At 40.1% G+C, this 18,875-nt stretch overlaps 1 protein-coding gene across 3 annotated transcripts in view; it reads right to left on the bottom strand.

Moving 5' to 3' along the window:
• The window catches only part of MIGA1 (mitoguardin 1), a 55,134-nt gene that overhangs the window by 35,517 nt on the left and 742 nt on the right, over positions 1 to 18,875 (bottom strand). For all 3 annotated transcript variants that reach the window (XR_012646607.1, XM_075003170.1, XM_075003169.1), the window contains exons 2-7: positions 17,076 to 17,251; positions 12,466 to 12,643; positions 11,689 to 11,825; positions 9,818 to 9,941; positions 8,652 to 8,788; positions 7,487 to 7,610 (exon numbers count right to left, since the gene is read on the bottom strand). Coding sequence is in view for 2 of the 3 variants with exons in the window: in XM_075003170.1 (XP_074859271.1) it covers positions 7,487 to 7,610; positions 8,652 to 8,788; positions 9,818 to 9,941; positions 11,689 to 11,825; positions 12,466 to 12,643; positions 17,076 to 17,174 (799 nt within the window). In the remaining variant the exon portion in view is untranslated. The remainder of the gene's footprint in view (positions 1 to 7,486; positions 7,611 to 8,651; positions 8,789 to 9,817; positions 9,942 to 11,688; positions 11,826 to 12,465; positions 12,644 to 17,075; positions 17,252 to 18,875) is intronic.

The raw sequence follows: 18,875 nt of genomic DNA, 5'->3' as shown, positions 1-18,875 counted from the left end.
AGGTTAGCGAAGAAGTGGGGGTAACATGAAGAGAAAGCTATTTTGCCTTTGGGTTTCTCTAAAGTATTTGTGCAGCATGTTATTAAAGTCTAGATATATTTCATAATTTGTATGTTTTTACATATATTTGAATTATATGTTTACTAGGAGCAGGAGAAATTATACCAGACAATTAGCGACTTTTCCTGTGAGAGAGAGAGGTTATTTTTCTGGTTGGAGTTGCACAGCATTAGGCTATATAAACTGATTATCAGGAACAAGCGTTGGCCCATAAAAATCTCTGAAAATGGAATTTACCTAGGTAAAAAAAACACTGGAAAACACTCCAAATATTTTAGATTAAGTTTGCATTAAAAAAAAATGTCAATTGAGAATACATGGCCATGAAAGACAAAACTAGGAGAAGTTGTTTTCAAGGCTATTTGCCCAGAAAACTTCAAAAACACTAGGGTATATTATATATCTCCATTTTATTTTGATCCTCTACCTTTTTAAAAATAATACCAGAATGGAATATTGTAAGTGTTGCATAATGCTAATGAAGTATGATGACTAACATTCTTTCAAAACAATCCACCAGCTACCACAGGGTTCTGAATTGGTATCAAAATTCAACAACTTCTGTCAGCAGCACATTTTGAAGGGGAATTATTGGAGTGACAATGTTAACTTTTTCACAGCAAACATGCTAAATTTCTACAATAACTTTTTTCTTTTTTTTCCCCCAATAACTGGTATGATCCATCCTTCTTATCTATTTTATGCATAGTGTTGAAACCAGAGTATCTTTTTAAATCCAATCTACACTAGAGGACTGAAAACAAAAAAGCAGTCCAGTAGCACTTTGAAGACTAACAAAATAATTTATTAGGTTGTGCGCATTCATGGGATAGACACACTTCTTCAGACTTCATGTAGTTGATGGAACTCCATTCCAAACGGCTGAATGTAGTGCCTTACATGTTGAAAAGTAACAGAGAGATAGATAGTATATAGACTAACATGGCTACTTCTCTACTACTAGAGGACTGAAGTGTCTCAAAGCTTATCAGTTAAGTGTTTCTAATACAGTTAATTTCTGATGCCATTCAGTGGGCTGAAGTCACCAGCCAAGCTTGACTAAGCCAATGCAATGCCTCCATATAGGACACTCTGCAACCACTGATGCTCACTGAAGTGCACGTGAGCACGCACACACACGCGCGCGCACGCACACACACACAGGGAGGAGGGGAGAGGAAGGGAGGGAGAGCTAGAGCGAGAGCGAGAGATCAACATCCAAGAATTTTCAGCTAACTGCTGAAGACTACAGGAGGATAATTCCACAGAATATACTCTCACTCTGATGCACAGGTTCCTACTAGCAGGAAATATTCAGTAGCGCACTTTCACCTCAGTGGGCCACAGCAGGCTTCGGTGCGCACCGGGCTTCCACCTGCTGCCCCCCTTTCTTCACCCCTCCCCAACTGCATCTTGCACACTCAGGAACTGGAGTTCACTCCCTCCCTCCCAGCACTCCTGGAGACCCACGAATTGCCTGATACATCCTCCTTCCCTGCTCCTCCCGACTCCCTGTTAAGTAGTAATTACAAGAATCTGAAAAGTTATTAGCCATGAAGAGTTAAAATCATTCCATACAGAAGTCCATACTATACATTTACATCCAGGAAGATTCATACATCAGAATCATAACACTTTATAGGAAGATCATGCACTTAAGGCAGTGATTCCCAAACATTTTTTACTGGGGTCCTCTTTCGTACAGCAAGCTTCTGACTGTGACCCCTCCCCCTTTTAAATTAAAAACATCTTATTTACACTGAACACTATTATAAATGCTGTAGGTAAGTGGGGTTTGAAGGTTGAGCTCGACAGCTGGTGACCTCCTGTAACAAGCTTGTGATCCACTAAGGGCCACGACCCCCAATTTAAGAACCCCTGATTTAAGATGTGATACGATTCTCATCTATAATAGATGATCAGTGGATCAGATCCTTTGTCCTGGCTTGGACTGGAGCAGGTTTTATAGTAAGGTTGCAAACATAAAACAAAGCAGACATTAAGTGAACCCATAGATTTCTCTCAGGTTTATTAAGGACAGATTCCATGACAAGGTAGAAGACAGGAATTAGTGCCTGTCAAAGTGTCTCTAATCACCTCCATTCTGTTCTACCCTTCTCTGACCCTGCTCCCAAAACGTCACAAAAATTAACATGGGAAAGTTGGATCTAATCATCATTTCATTCTATTTAATAGCTTTAAATATCAGACTTTTAAAAGTTCACATGCAGTCCACTGACTAGCCATATCCCACATCAAACTAAAGGTTTTATAAAAAGAACTATTAGAATAAAACTATTTGCCACAATAATTCTTTGCAAGTTACTCCACAGGTAATGCCATAACTTTTCCGAGACTATGACCTTCAGTTTGACTGAAGAGAAACTGAAACACTTCCCAAATTAAAACTGTGGGTACGTCTACACTATGAGACATTGATTTTAAGTCAGTTACCTGATTTTTCCAAGTGTCTGTTCTCACTGTAAATTCCATTAGCTTGATTTATAGAGAACAAAAAAAAAATCAACATAATATCGATATCCTAATATAGTAAGAACCTGATGGGTGTAGCATTTGGTTTGAATTTAAAATTCCATGAAGGGTAGTGAGGAAGCACCATGTCTTTACATCAAATTCATTAGCCTCCAGACATGTCCCATATGTGCCCCACAATACCCCAGAGTTCTCCGCTCTGGCCTCTTCAACCTCCACTGCCCTCAGGTGCAGAGGAATTAGGCAACAGGAAGACCATTTCAATTCGACACCTGGAAGCCTGTGGCTGTAGGGTCATGAAAGGCTGAAAAATCTTCTCTCTTTGCTATTAGCATGGCCGTGGGGTCTGTAGTTCTGCCTATACCCCTGCTAGCTGTGTTTTTTCTGCGTTGCCTGGCACCAGCTGCCAGCCGCTGCCTCCCTGTACCATGTGGCAGGTAGGCTGTGGTAAGCGGTCATGCTCGTCGGATAGGATGAGAAACCTCCTTTCAGTCATTTACATGTTGTCCCACCACCCCCCCTTCCTCCCCGAGAGGCATCACGCATTCTGGAACCTTCCCTCATCCACATCACATGGCAGCTAGTCTGTGGGCAAGGGCTGTACTTGGATGAGAAACTTCCTTTAAGATCCTTACATTTTGTCCTGACCCCCACATTCCCTCCCTTCCCTGCCCCCAGAGGTACCATGCAGCCTAACTTTCCTGTGCCCAGCCGCATCATGTGGGTTGACCCGGGAACCAGTAAAAGGACATGCTGTGCAAGGTGCTAGGCAGCTTGCACATGGTGAGAGTCATGATTTTCAGGTGCTGGTTGTAGTGTGGGGTCTTTCAGCCACCTGGGGGAAGTCTCTGTCAGTGGTCACGATTCTCAGGTGCTGGCTGTAGCCAGGGGTCTTTCAGCTGCACAGAAGAAGTCTTCCTCCGCAGTCACGATTTTGGGGTGCTGGTTGTAGTCTGGGGTCTTTTAGCTGCCTGGGGGATGTCTCCTTCGGTGGTCATGATTTTTGGATGCTGGCTGTAGCCAGGGGTCTTTTAGCTGCTCCGAGCCGTACACGTTTCAATGAAGACAACGTAGTAGCTATACAATTACCACAGTTCTCAAAGTAAGGCTTGCAGTGAGGAATATTCTTGTTCTGAGGGTCTTTTTGGCAGGTCCAAACCTAGCTGTAGTCTAGGGTCTTTTAGCCAGATGGGGGATGTCTTCCTTGGTGGTCACAATTTTCAGGGCTGGCAGTAGCCAGGGGTCTTTTAGCCACCCCAAGTCATAACTCTGTCAATGATTCATTGGAGTTTCAGTGTAGCACCCGTGTCTACTTAGACATGTTTTTCTTCTGAGGGTCCTCTTTGGCAGGAGGTCTAAATCCAGATCCAAGCCTGCAAAGATCCAGTGCTTTTGCATCCCATTTTCCTAAACCTGTTGGTTGGGACATGTTTACTATCCCTCCCCTCCCCTCAATTATAAAACCACATCTCTTATAAAGGCAAGCCAGACCCCCGTTTGGAAAAAGGGACATTTGTTTAACAGAGCAGGGGAAAGAGGGGAATGAAAAGTGGGAAGATGTGGTCAGATACCCAAATCTACTTGTGGGGCATTTTTTTCCCATGCTGGACCAGTGAAACTGGCCAGAATGGTATGGGACTCAGGGAATTGTGGGGAAGGATCCCACAATACACTGCTGCAGCACTCAATTTAAGTTACTTGTGTGTGGAAGCAATAAGTCAATCTTTTGGAAAGCATATGGGAAGATGAGGATGCTCAAAATCAAATGGATGAAACCCAGTGTTAATAATCGATTTTAATAACTTTGATTTTAGTTCCGCATGTAGATGCAGCCTGGGTGTTTAGGTCATTAATTTAAGATACCAACAAAAAAGTCATAGCAACAATATGACTAGAAGGCACTACCAATCAAAATGCTTGATTGGTTGGTTTTCCCACTCAAGTTGGCCAGCATAAATAAAATGCATAGTAAGATTCATAACACAATTGACTAACTCTCCCTTAAAGGAGCTACACAATGAAGATTTGAAAAAAATGTAATTACTTGAACCAGACTCTTAGTAAACAAGTAATCAGTCTGTCATGTCTAAAAAATGGACTATCAATCTTTAAAAAGTCTGTCTTAGAAGTCTTTAAAATGGTGTTTAATCAAAACCATAACAAAACATATTAAAAGGTTTCATATACACAGAGTTCTTAGAAAATTAGTATTTTATAATCAATGTTTAAAACTTAAGTTTGTAGGAAATAAACAGCTGACATGCGCAGGAACCCTGTGCCAGTGGAAATTTATACAACTGATTTCAGGCCTCAAAATATAACATCCATACCTCTTTCTATTTTATGAGTTATGGTGACAGGTGTAAGAAAAGAGTGCCAGAAAGTTAACTTTGACCTAAATTTAAACTCCCCTGTTATGAAGAACTATATTTAGTATTACAGAATACTTGCAGGATTAACAGATAAGTACTGCCCCCTGGTGACATTAAAAGTTAAGGCAAAACATACCTTGTGTTTCTTAACTTTAACTTCATTTTAGATCAGGGGCCTTTGCGTCTTCATCTATCCCTGTGAAAAACCCTCAGCTCCCAACTTTGGCAAAGTTATAAGCATTTGAAATAACTGCAGTTCATACTTTGAGTTTTTAGGATTGACAGAGAAAATCTAAGGTTCCACCCACACTAGCATGCTATGGCTAATGGCAGAACAGAACTTTCCCTCAACTGGCAGCTCTGAGCTGACCTGGGCTGGGCCAGGCCTGGGTTCTGAGAACAGGGGAGACAGCACGTCCTTTATTTTTTGTGCCTCATAATTGATACTCAGAAAAAAGAGGAGAAGCTGCCTAATTCAAATGCAAAGGGGACATGCTGCCCTAGAAAACTGATTCTACCTTTGCCTCTTCCAGAGTTGCTACATGATGTTTAGGCATATCACAAACTTTTCATAGGCTTTCCACTAATTTTATATTCTTCATTTTCTAGTGCCTGATTTGAAACCCGGGGGCTAATCTGGGATGTTGCAGCCACAAATAGAGTCTGTGGAAGCCATGCCTAAACATATAAACTGCTTTACAACCCTAAGTACTTTGAAAATTGAGGTGGGAGGTGTCTCAAAGAGACCACTAAAGATTAGTGGATACTTTGGACCATAACCTCTCTGGCTACGTCTACACTAGCCCCAAACTTCGAAATGGCCACGCAAATGGCCATTTTGAAGTTTACTCATGAAGCGCTGAAATGCATATTCAGTGCTTCATTAGCATGTGGGCGGCCGCGGCACTTCGAAATTTTCAAAAGGAGCCCCGTTGGGACGAAACGCATGGTAGCGAGGCGCGTCAATTTCGAAGTGCCGCGGCCGCCCGCATGCTAATGAAGCGCTGAATATGCATTTCAGCGCTTCATGAGTAAACTTCAAAATGGCCATTTGCGTGGCCATTTCGAAGTTTGGGGCTAGTGTACACACAGCCTCTGTGTCTCAAAGCTCCATCTGTAATATGGGGAAAATGCAATCTCCATGTCTCACAGGGGTATTGCAAAGGTTGATTAGTATTTGTGAAGCACTCAGACACTATAGTGAGCAGTATCATAGAAAAGCCCATGAGAAAATTAATACTGCCTTTACAACAGTGTTTGAATAATGGGAGTAAATAAATTCTGGAGCTACACACCAAAGGTAACTATAGAGATAAACACAAAATACTGACTGACTTGTTCAGCGAGCACTATGCATTGAACCAGGAGGGGGTCCTTTGGAATAATGTAATATGGTCTCATGTATATAAAAAGAGCATCACTGTCTCTGTCACACACACTCCCACATCCAGGACACTACGCCGATTTGCAACCTAGAGTGAATTTTTATAGCTTTTTCTATTTTGTAGGGAAAGCACACCCTGCACGGGCTGCTATCGGAGGCGGGCACAACTCTCTCCCTCAGGAGTGGACATAAAATTTTGGGAAGGGGGTGGAAAAAAGCAGCAGTCCGTACCTTTTTCACAAGGAGGGAGGGCAAGAGCAGAGCTGCTATGATTTTTTTGCTAACTCCTCCCTTTATTGTGAAAAATGGGTTAGTTTATTTTCTTGTCCCTGTCCCCCCCCTTCTCCCTTGCTCCAACACTAAGCTTGGGAAGGGAAGAGCAGATCATAAAATGTTAAAATTTTCTGCAGGACTCTTGTAGATGATGTGCACACACTCAAAGTGGGCAAGAGAGTTAAAGTTCCGGTCCCAAACCTTATTTAAAATCTTTGTTGTGTTTGGTAAATAATGAAATTAATAGCAATGAATGCACAGGAGAGAAAAGGAACAGGAAAGATCAAGTAATGAGCAAGAATGTGGGCTTAACCTTCTCCCATAAAAAAAAAAAAGGCAGCTAAAACAGCAACTCTTAATTTTACTGCCATTCTTGTAGTTGCCAGAGGGGTTATAAGAAAATGGATAATTGCAAAAACTTCATCTTTTATTTTTGTGTAAGTCTAAGCCATCATTTTCTTGCAATCCCTGAACTCTCCAATTCTGAATAACATTTCAGGATTAATGTTAGCAGTTTACAGAGTTCAAAGAAGCCTTAGCACACCATTATAGGTATCATATCTTAATAAGTGGGTTTAAAATAGCCTCAGACTTTAACATCCATATATTTTTATTCTACAAGTACTATTGCAATATATTTTGGGTTCAGAAATCCTAGAACACACAAATATAAATATACCAGAAAAAATACATTTTGTGAACCAATTTATAAATATATGTAAAATTTGGAGATTGAGCCAAATGAGATGCAATAATATGAAGCTAGATAATGGCATAAATATTGAACTCTATAACATAAATAGTCCTTTTACTGTTCAGTATATGTATTGAGCATAGGGTGGTTTTCTTACCTTCTGGATGATCATGTTAAGAATAACAAAAATATAAAGATAGAAGAACTCACCAACATCATTAGCAAGAGAAGAAGGATCAGATGCCCCAAGGGTTGCCTCAAACTCCTCCTGAAGACGATAAGCTCTTTGAAGCAAAGATTCAAGCTTATGAATAAATTCAGCACTAATGATATCCTGCAAGCAGAATTAAATTATATTGTACAACAGAAAAACAAGTTTCTTTCTAACTTCTTTTTAAAAACTAAGACTATAAAGCCTTCAAAGAATTCTCCCTACTCCATTAACTATGACATAAAAAGTTCAACAGACACTGTCAAATAGCTTAGGCAGCCAAAATACTGACTACAGATATACCATAACAGGTATAAGTAACATTAAATTGACATTTAAAAATTTTTTTTAAGTTAAAGTTATTATTCTTGGTATTTACTACACTGGTGATGATGAACATCATGGTGATTAAAATGGAAGTGCATGCTTTACTCTAAGGCATTTTAGGATAGAATTTTATGGGCAAGGGAAACAAAGTTTAATGCATTACCCTGTGTATTATCACTAATTAGTCCTCTCTCCCAGGAATCATTCATACTGAGCCCCTAATCCCATCTCCCACAGTTTTCCTTTTTACCTAAAGAGGAAAGAAGCAGTATTGCAGAGAACTAGTTCAAGAAATGCCAATGGCCTTTGATGGTATAAAGGTTTGACAATACCCTCCAACACGAACCCTAATGGAGCAACAATTACTGGTTGTGGGGCTAAAAACAGGCTAATGCTGGGGTAGGGGAACAGGAGGAAGCACGAGGTAAAGTAGAAAGAGAAAAAGTGCTGCAACTGCAGGTATTTCAACATGAAGCTCAAATTCAGAGGCAATTTCAGCTGAGCTGAAGCTGAGCTCTGTTACTCAAATATTTGTGATAGTGATTTGGCTGCTCAGTATACTAAGGGCACGAACCCCTGGCACGGGTGCCAAGAATGGAACACAAGCCAATTTTCAATGCCCCATCCCCCCCAGGTTCCTGAGTTATCTGCCCAATAAGTTAGGGTGGGCAACAGACTGATAATTATAACATCAACAGGACATGCATGTGTGTCTGTGTGTGAAAACCATATGCTACTTTATTATATTATTAATAAATGCGACAGGTTACCTTATGCCCCTGAAAAAGATCCCATGTTCTTCTTTTAAGCAGAACACCTGCTCTGTGTAGTACTTACTTCTATACTCTCCTCTGCAATAGCGTCTCCTGCTCCTAGTTTAATGGAACTACAGCTTGCTTCATCTTCAACCTGTCTGCTACGGTAAGTCAGTGCCTGCTCCCATCGACGGAGAGCTTCTTCAAAAAGCTCCATACCTACAAAAGGTCACAAATGTTTCCATTGCATCAACAGGAAAGCTCTGTATTACTTTACATTTCACTATCCATAACTAACCACATGCAAAATAAGGTTAATTACAGTACACCTGGAAATGTTTTAAGAAAATAATGTTGGAACGGTTCATAATTTAATTACATTCATGATAAGAGGTAATTAATGATTAAAACAAAGGACACAGGAGTTCTATAAGACTCTCTTACTTACAGAATTTTATGATTAGCTACCAATCTGTTAATGTAACAAACATATATTGTTGACTTATCTTTTAAAAATATCTACGTATCACAACAGAAGATTTTCCTTTCTAAACTAACTAAAATGAATGATGCATGAAATTTTTGACTGAACTTTTTTCAGTCAAGAAAAAGGATTTGCTGATGCTGAAACAGTTCATAAATGTGTGTTGTTTTGCCAAATTATGTAAAAAAAAAATCTACATGTTGTAAAGCAATGTTTCAATTTCTCCATTTCAAAGCTACTTTTTGGTTTGAACAGTCTTTCAATATTATAAAAAGTTTAATAATTTTTAGAATTTTTAAAAATGGAGAAAAATTGGAACTAAACATTTTATTTTAGGCTGAAAAAAATTCATTAAACCCAAAACAACATTTTTTAAACTTTTTTGATTTGTCAAAAAATTGTTTTCATTTCAACCCAGAGCAATTTTTATTAAAACCTTTTCCTTAGGAAGAACGATGGTTATTCAAACAGCTCTAATAAAAATCTTACTACTTATCTTAAGTCCAGTTAGCTGGTTTATATCTCTTTATATAGTGTGCTTATTGGCTTTAGGTAAAAAAAAGAATTCATGGATATCTGTATACAGATGGTACTTAGCCCAGCATAAATAAAAAAAAATCAAGCTTCTGGAGTGGCTTGAAAGCATACCATGATAATATTGTCAAGGAGTCACTTTACTATAATTCAAGGTAATTTGCTACAATTTTAAAGCACATGAAAGCATCCAGCAAAAAAAATGAGAACTGCAATGTATCATAACCTACCCATCAAATATAAATTTTCAGGTGTGGTCACTGGAATATTGACAAGTTTAATATCTTCATCGGCTTTGTCCCAGGAACTGGAATTGGCACAAGCACAACTGTGACAGGAAGTAACGCTTTGGACCTAAAAAAGTGAGGTGCATTGTTCAACAAAGGGTACTTTAATATACTACTTTTCTCGTGCAGTGCACTATGATCAGAGTTATTTAATTAGTTACCATAACAGAATATATTTCAAAACTTTTAACTAAGTATTGGCTTTATTCATGTTAAGAGTAATGTTAATTGCTTCTCATGACACCACACTCAATGATAACAGTAACAAAGATATCCTTGAAGTGTTAACACTCAGTTTTGCTAGGAAATTCAAATGCACATCACAATCAACCACTAATAATCCATTACCATAATAAGAATATGTTCAGAAATTTGTAATGTTAGCTGTCAAGCTTAATTTTAAAAACTGATTGTAAAACCATATGAAAAACAAGTTTAAAAACTAAATCTAAGTTACAACTTCACTAAGTACTACCACTACACAGTGAAAGTTCCATTTTGATCTTTCTATATACTAGCTAGATTAAATATGACAGAGATCATTATATTAAAAAAAATGGCAAGAGACCTCCCACCCTGAAGTAATGTGCACAACCTGGGGGTGCTAGCCCCAAAACAAGAGAAGTGAGCAGGTTTGCTGGAGTTATGCAGTATCCCAGTTTATCATCATGGAGTGTACATCTTGTCTGACAAGCTAATTGTCTCCCAGTCACATCTGCATAACGCCTAAACCAGTGTTTTCCAAAGCATGGGCTATGTTCTCCTTGGAGCGGGTACCATGTAGAAAGCATGGACTAATCTCAGTTATTCTTCAGAGTCTCAGAAAATGTCCAATAGCAAAGAAAGTCTTTGAAACAAAGTAATGGACAGACATCTGCCTGAGCCTGCAGAGAGCATGAAACAGCATCTATGAGACATGAACTGTCCCATTCATTTTAATGGATGCTAGCTCAGATACCAATGATATCATAGAATCCTAGGGCTGAAAGAAACCTCAGGAGCTCATTGAGTCCAGTCCCCTGCCCAAAGCAGGACCAATTCCAACTAAATCATCTCAGACAAGACTTGGTCAAGCCAGTAATTAAAATCCTCTAGAGATCGACATTCCAATACCTGTCTTGGTAACACAGTCCAGTGTTTCACGGACCTCCTGGGGAAATATTTTTTCCTAATATCTCCCCTCCCCCAAAAAAAGTTTTGCCTTTTCATCAGTTATATGCCACTCTTGCTCCATGAGACATTGTCTAGTAGAATCCAGTGCTTCAGCCCTGAATTGGAGAAGTGGGCAGTCTGCACCATGCTTAATGCCTTGATTTGGAAGCACCAGGGGATGCTGAGCGCAGAACAATTGACACTGCAGGTAAAGAATTTCTCGTCTTGGTGCACACTCACAGCAAATACCCACAAGAATCAGCACTCAAAGAACAAGTTTTCTTTGCAAGGTTCCAAGCTACCAAACCCCAGGACTGTATGACCTCCTCTGAGCTGTCCTAGCATAGAAAAGTAAAAAATGTCCAGAGGGAGATACGTGCAGTAAACAGAGGATTTGTGAGAGTTCTTCAAAGCTGCTCAAAAGTGCTCTAATATGAAACTTTACTTTCTCCGATGTCAAAGAAAAGCTAACCCTCACCACACATGGGTCTTTCTAATGTGTACCCCCAATCTCTAGCCTTCTGAAACTGTGCAGCATATACAGTCAGACTCTTCAGCTCAAGAGAATCATTGTGTGCACTCATGGTAGGCAGTGAAAATTAAAGTTCAGCAGTTTCTTCAGTTTACTGTATAACAGATCCTCAAGAAAAGCTATTACTTACCGATGCCAAACTTTGTACTGAACCAGAATATTTACTGAAAAGTCCTCCATTTGCATAAACACAAGACTGAGATCCTTTTTCTTTGGTTGAACTCAAAGAAAGGGTCAAATTTTGTCTGCTACTGGAACAACTGGTACCTAATAAACAGACAGAATAATTTTAAGACCTTCTGCAACCAGAGACGTATACCAGCACAAGTTCAGCCCTGAATTTTATTTAATTATTCACTATTATTTATTTTATACTGTTATTTATATTTATGTATTGATTTTAATTTATTTTATGTTTATGTCATACTTATATTTACATTTATTAATTATATCACTGAAGAATTTTAACAAATTATCTTCACTTCCAACTTAGATGTTTACATGCAAAAGTGTCAAAATACCTGCAAGAATGAGCATATTGCCAAAAAAAAATTGGCCTGCTCTAAAAGATATCAAAACACTTCTATGTTTAAGCTCTATTTTAAGAACTATTGGAAACTTAACAGTAACTATTAGCTCTCAATAAGCTTTTGATTAAAAAAGATTTGTTTCACAAACGAAATTAACATATGAGATTTTCAGATTAATGCCTGCCTAAATTATTATAGTATTCTGAGTTATTACAGTGTTCTAATTTTTATTCTTATACTTGTAAAAATAATTAGAATCACAAACATGCTCGGTATTTCTAAATTAAAAAAAAAAATCTGTCTGGAGTTTGCCTTCATATTATTTATTTTTTTTTTTAAAAAAAGAAGAAAAATGCATTTTTGGTTCTCTCATATACCTTTTTCTGAAGCAGCTGTTTTAGTACATCCTAATACAAGATGGGCTGGCTCCCACAGCAACACTTTTGTGTTTTTCTTTCCACGTTTTCTTTTAAAATGATGTGCCAGAAAAATTAGAGACACTGCACTCACTGCTGTTACTACAAACAGCTTCTTCAACCCAGGAGTAAGTTTTATCTGTGAAGACATTACAGGAATGTGCAGAGTTAAAAAAAGCTCTGATTCAGGCACATATGCTAAGTCTTTCTCCTGTCCACACACAAAACCCCCTCATGCAAGAGTGGTTATGATTTTATTCAAAGCTACCTGCAAGTAATCTACCTGCTTTGTAATGAAGAAACCATCTCAATCACTTGCGTGCTAACAGATGAGTTGAGGACTCAAAGCAATGCTGGGTAAATCTCCTGATTTATAAATAACTGCAAACAGATTTTGATTTAATAATGAACTACATAAGATTCAGAATTTTTAAAAACTGTAATTAGATATTCTGGGATATTTTTCCAAGCAATTGTGCATGCACATATGACAGCAAACAACTGAACAGACATAAAGGAGAGCGTTAGGGATGTAAAATTAATCCCAGAGTTGGATACCACGTTTACAGAGTGCACTGGCTTGGTGGCAACACTGTAGCAACAATCAGAGTGAGACCATTGAACTCTGAGTTAAGATCTGAGCAGGTTTTAAAAAAGAAAGAAAGAAAGAAAGAATGTGTTACAGCAGTGATTGTCTCCTTATTTACAGTAAAACAAGAAAAATAATCCTATTTTGGGTAATACCAAATTAGACAAAGTTATATTTCATAAAAACGTTCATAGCTGTATTTCAACACATAACATATGTAATGAAGCCACTGGGTTTATATCATGAAATTAATATGAATGAGTCACTGTCCTTGGCTGTGTCTATACTAGCCCCCAACTTCGACGGGGGCATGGTAATTAGGGTGCTGGGAGATTTCTAGTGAAGTGCTGCAGTGCATATGCAGCACTTCATCGGGCTAAATCTCCCCTGTAGCAACTTCGAAGTGCCTGCTTGAGTGTAGCCACGGCTCGGCTACGGGTACCTGAAAGTGCCTGCGCTACTTCGGAGTCCCTTTACTCCTCAAAATTTTCACACTTCGAAGTTGCCACTGGGAACATTTAGCCTAATGAAGTGCTACATATGCACTGCAGCACTTCATTAGTAATCTCCCAACACCCTCATTACCGTGCCCCTTTTGGAGTTGGGGGCTAGTCTAGACACGGCCTTTAATATTTAAAAAAAAAATCTGTAGACAGTCCTCACTGTGGACCAAGTTTTCATTTCTTATCACTGTGGCTACACGGCTTATACACTGAACTAGTTCTGGATCCAATTTTATTCATTTATTTATTTTATAGAGAAGTAGCATTCCGCCTTTTTATACATGGTACAGCAACATCATGTGGCTTTTCTTCACATGGGAAGTGGGGTGGGGAGGAGGCTGTGACCCTCCATGTGACTCTTTATCCCAGCACCTCCAGCCCATGGGGGACACACTTCTCCCACCCCAGCATCCATCCCACTTTACCTGGGGGGGAAGGGGTGTCACGTGTACTCTGTTCTCCTCTTGCTGTACTGGAGCCTAGAGGAAAGGAGTAGAACACAGGGCCGCTGAGCAGCCCTGGGCCAGCAGCTCTTTTGGCATGGCTGCTGTATGCCCTCCACCCTTCCATGCAACTTCACAAAGAAAAGCTGCCAACATTGTGCTCCTTCCCTCGCAGTGGCTCAGGGGTCTCCTGGGAATCACAGAGAGGAAAGGAGCAGAACACCCAATCCTGCCCTTCCACAGAACAACATCTCTCCCTGCACACAGCAGGACAGGGTTCCGGGGTGGAACTGTTTTTTTTTTTTTCCTCCTTTACCCCTGGGAGGGGCAGCAGGAAAAGGAGCAGCTCTGTCCCACTGTGCTGAGATGTAGCTCTGTGAAGGACAGGGCTGGGGGCTGCACAGCCATCCCAAAGCGGAGGCATGGGACCGCTGGCTCCTCCTGTGTTGTTCTGGTACACCGCAATGGCAAAAATTATCTTGCTGGTACGGTGCACCAAAGTGTGTCGGCTTGCTTGCATTGCTGACTCCAGAGGACACAGCAATAGCTCCTCTTATGGGCAGAGCCATCCCATCCATAGGAAGGTGTGGGATGGCCACACCAGACCTGTACTTTGGAGATCCGTTGGCAGCTCCCCCCAAAACTGTCCTATGGACAGGATGGTCTCCATACTGAAGTCAGACTTAGGTGCTCAGGGAGGCCTGAGGTTGGGATCCCCTGCACTCACCAGGACAGCAAGAACCACGGGAAGCAGAGCAATATAGCAGTGTGCTCTGCTCTGCTGCCATCTCCCAGCTGGGTTGTTCTGCTTCCCACCACCATGGTGAAACAGAGCAACCCAGGTGGGAGATAGGCAATGGACCAGAGCTAGCTGCTGGATTGCTTTGCTTCCTGTTGTTCCTCCGCTGCGGTGAGTGAAGGGAGAGTGGCGAGGAATGCCTGTTCCTCACTGCTGCCCTGCACTAGGTCCTGTAGTAAGTCCCTGGGTTGTATCACTTTGGAGGCAGGGGGCTTTAATGAAGTGGTGCAAGGGGGGAAGCAGAACAGTGGTGGGAAGAAGCATGGTGGAGGTGAAGCCGGGGCAGGGCTTGAGGGCAGAGCAGGGACAGAATAAGGTGCGGCAGGGGTGGAGCCTGGAGCAAAGGGATGGCTCTGCCTGCAGAAATTCTGTGCCAAAAAATTAGAAAAGCTGCTCCTGAACGTATTAAAATTCTGACAATTTCTGCATATTCTATTTGTCCAAATAATATTGTGCTATCATGCCAGTTTTAATTATTTAGAAAATTTATCTCAATATATTTATCAGGAAATACAAACAACAAACATTTTCCCCACAGGTAGAGAGTTAAAGAAACTCGTACACAACCATGTTTCTTTGCCCCCTCCCTCAGAGACTAGCTGCAGGGCCAGATACCCACATACTCTCTCCGCAGAGGCAAGCCATAAGCTCCAGAGCCAGGGTTCCCTCTAATTTTTTCATCTATGGGCAGAATAAATTATGTTACGTGCACCAAGACATATGGGGATGAGCCTCACCAGTAGGAACATATACTTTCGGCTGTGGGCAATCTAGTAGTGAGCTGGACAGCATCTGAGTCTTTCCTGGGCAATCAGCAAGAGCTCAGCTGAGAGGGAAAACTAGCCAAATCAGGACCACCACAGCCCAGACACTCAGACCCCCAAGCCTGCAGGGCCATTAACTAAGGTTTTTGGGAATTGTTGGTTATAAGGGCATATCGAAAATAGAAAAGAGGCATGATGTAAACCAAAAGCTTCTCAGCTGCGTATTGCTTCAGAATTACAAACACCAAAAACATGAACTGAAAGTTAACCATGCACCTCATTGAAACCAGAAGTACACAATCAGACAGTAGATTAAAAAAAGAAGCAAATACACTATAGTACTGTGCTAAACTACTAAAACTAAAGGGAAAGCAGAATTTTTCTTCAGCATATTATAGTTTTAAAGCTATATAAATCAATGTTGGGTTGCAAACTTTTGAAAGAACAAATATAATGTTTTGGTCAGAGTGACAAATATTTCAGAGTAATGAACAGCCTCCATTCCTGAGGTGTTCATAACTCTGATTTTCTACTGTATTGTAAATTAATCTGATAATCAATAGCATTCTTCATTAATCTTTATATTTAGTGTGCCAAATCTTAAACATGAGTCCATTAAAATGGCTGCTCTAGAAACTCTAATACAGAACTCTCTCATCTGGCAAACCCTGTAATCTGGCATGATTTTAGCTGGCTGGACAGCCACTTATGTGGTCAAGTTTCCTGTAATGCCATTAAGTTTGTTTACAGCCACCAATCCAGGCTCTCCACGTTCTGTGCTGTTATTTAGCTGTAATTTACCTCTAAATGTCTTTTAAGAGCCCAAAACAAAATAGGAGTAGCACCTTAAAGACTACCAATATTATTTGTTGGGCAAGGAGTTTTTGTGTGACAGGCCCACTTTTTCAGATCTGGAGCACACTGATAACGGGGAGGAAGAGATTTTAAAGAAAATATAGAGAAAAAATGAAACAACAAACTGACAAATCAACTAGAAAGGGTGGAAGGAAGGTGGGAGGGGGGAGAGAAAAAAAAAAAGGAGCCCAGTAAGCAGTGAAAGTGTTGGTAATGTGCTAGAAAATATTGACCTCCCATTGACCAACAAATTCTCTTGATTGGCACCGGTCAGGTCCCCAGGGTTCTGAATGAGAGAGGTTCAACCTGTAGTATTCAAGGATTAATCATGTTTGAACATAAAGAGTGTGGTATTTGACTTATCAGTCAGAGACCTGTTGCAAAAAGCCATAGACTAATAAGTGTAGCCTCTGTAGTCTGATGACTTGAGAGTGTCTGAATGAAAAAAGCAAAATAACTATGTTCTACTGAAATTAAAATTAATGCATTCCAGGTATATGTTTAATAAACATTTTAATCAAATATGGGATAGCTGAACTATTATTTGAAACAAAAACTGTGAAAATTTACTGTGAAAGACCACCAGAAATAAGATTACTGAAACAATATATTAATTACCTGGATGACAGAATAATACCAGGAAACGGGAAAATCAAATACCCGTAAAGCTGCTGTCTTCAAACAAAACCTTGTTTCACTAAAAGCTTCTTCTGACATGGCTCCTTCTCTCCCATAACCTCATTAAGTCAAGTTATCTCAAACTCGTTTTAGTCACAGATGGCATCTGACATAGTCTGCCAAATGAAAATTACACATGCTAAAATCACATATCACAAGCATATGCACAGATTTCTTGTGAAAACTTCCAAAAACCTTATGTTACAGGTAACTGTTTATTTTGGATAACGTTTATATGAAGACAAAAAAGCAGTCAAGTAGTCCTTTAAAGACTAATTGACTACCTGACTGCTTTTTGTTTTGATAGTGTATAGACTAGCACGCCTTTTTTGCTGTTACCATTTATATGAAGGGGTGAAATTGGTTCTCTCGCTAGTACTTACCAAGAACAGGGTGGAAAAACTGAGATAAAATTAGGCCCAAATATGTTTAATTGCTCAGTGGACAAATAACCCCATATAATTCCCACACCCAATCTCCATTTCTTAGAAAAAATCTTCTCTTTGAAAAAGATCACGGAATCTTAGATTAAATAACCAGTGGTTATAGAATTTAAGCTCCTAAAATTTTAAGGTTTGCCTACGATCGAGTATAACAAACGAGTATAATGTGGCTTTTCCAAAGTTGCTGCATAGTTTCAGAGTAGTTGTCGTGTTAGTCTGTAGCAGTGCTGTAGCACCTTAAAAATTAATAACTGTACTTAACAGGTAATGAGCTTTCATGATAAGACCAACTTCATCAGATCTGGAGCAAAAATAAGAATTCAGGGTTTATGTAGCTAGTGGGGGGTGGGGAGAAAAAAGAAGGGGGGGAAAAAAGGAGGTGGGAGGAGGAGTCATTTATCATTAATAGGACCAGTACTGGGATGGGTGCCATTCCTGCAAATATCAAAGGTAGGGAAATTATCCTTGTAGTGCATGAAATGATTGAGATCTCTGTTAAGACTCAGGTGAAGTGTGTCAGACTTGCATTGTTCCGCAAAGATACAGACTACATGGCTACCCCTCTGAGTTCAATTCAGATGCCTCCTTTTGAAAGCTAGTGATAAAATCCTTTTGCAACAGGATCGCCACTTTAAGGTCCATTATTGTATACCCTGGGAGGTTAAAGTGTTGCCCTACAGGTATATGTGTAGTCCAGTTCCTGATGTCTGATTTATGTCCATTCATCCTTTGGCACAGGGGCTGTCCAGTTTGTCCAAGGTACACATGGCAGAGGGGCACTGACAGTACATAATGGCATATATCACACAGCATATATTAAAGTTGCTGCAGTTTCCTTTCTTAAAAAGAATTTTGTTATTACTGTCAGTAAAGCCAAATGCAAAGTAAAATGTAGTAAAAAGTCTAAATATAAACTTCCTTTGGACAAACTGCTTACTGGAGTAAACCATGAAGCAGGAGAAGGGATAGACTGCAGAGTCACTGAAAGGGACAGGTAATTTGGTACATATCTAATGGTATCAAGGCAGGGGTGGTCAAACTTAGATCTACTGAGCAGCATATCTCAATCATCAGGCATGTGAGAGTCAGGAAGCACCTGCTAGGGCTCGGGGCTTCAGCCCTGGTCCTCCTGAAACCCTAGCAAGGGCAACCCACAAGGCTGAAGAACAGAGATCCTCCTCTGTGTAGAATATGCAAAGGGAGATCTTAGGACGTCCCCATCCCCCATTTTTGTCGGGGTTTGCTTGCCCCTCTTAGTCCCACAGTGCAGCCAGACCCCCTCCCTGCCCCGCAGCTG

The sequence above is a fragment of the Carettochelys insculpta genome, chromosome 9 (assembly GCF_033958435.1).
Source record: "Carettochelys insculpta isolate YL-2023 chromosome 9, ASM3395843v1, whole genome shotgun sequence".
Lineage (NCBI taxonomy): Eukaryota > Metazoa > Chordata > Testudines > Carettochelyidae > Carettochelys > Carettochelys insculpta.
This window is presented reverse-complemented; position numbering and strand designations above follow the sequence as displayed.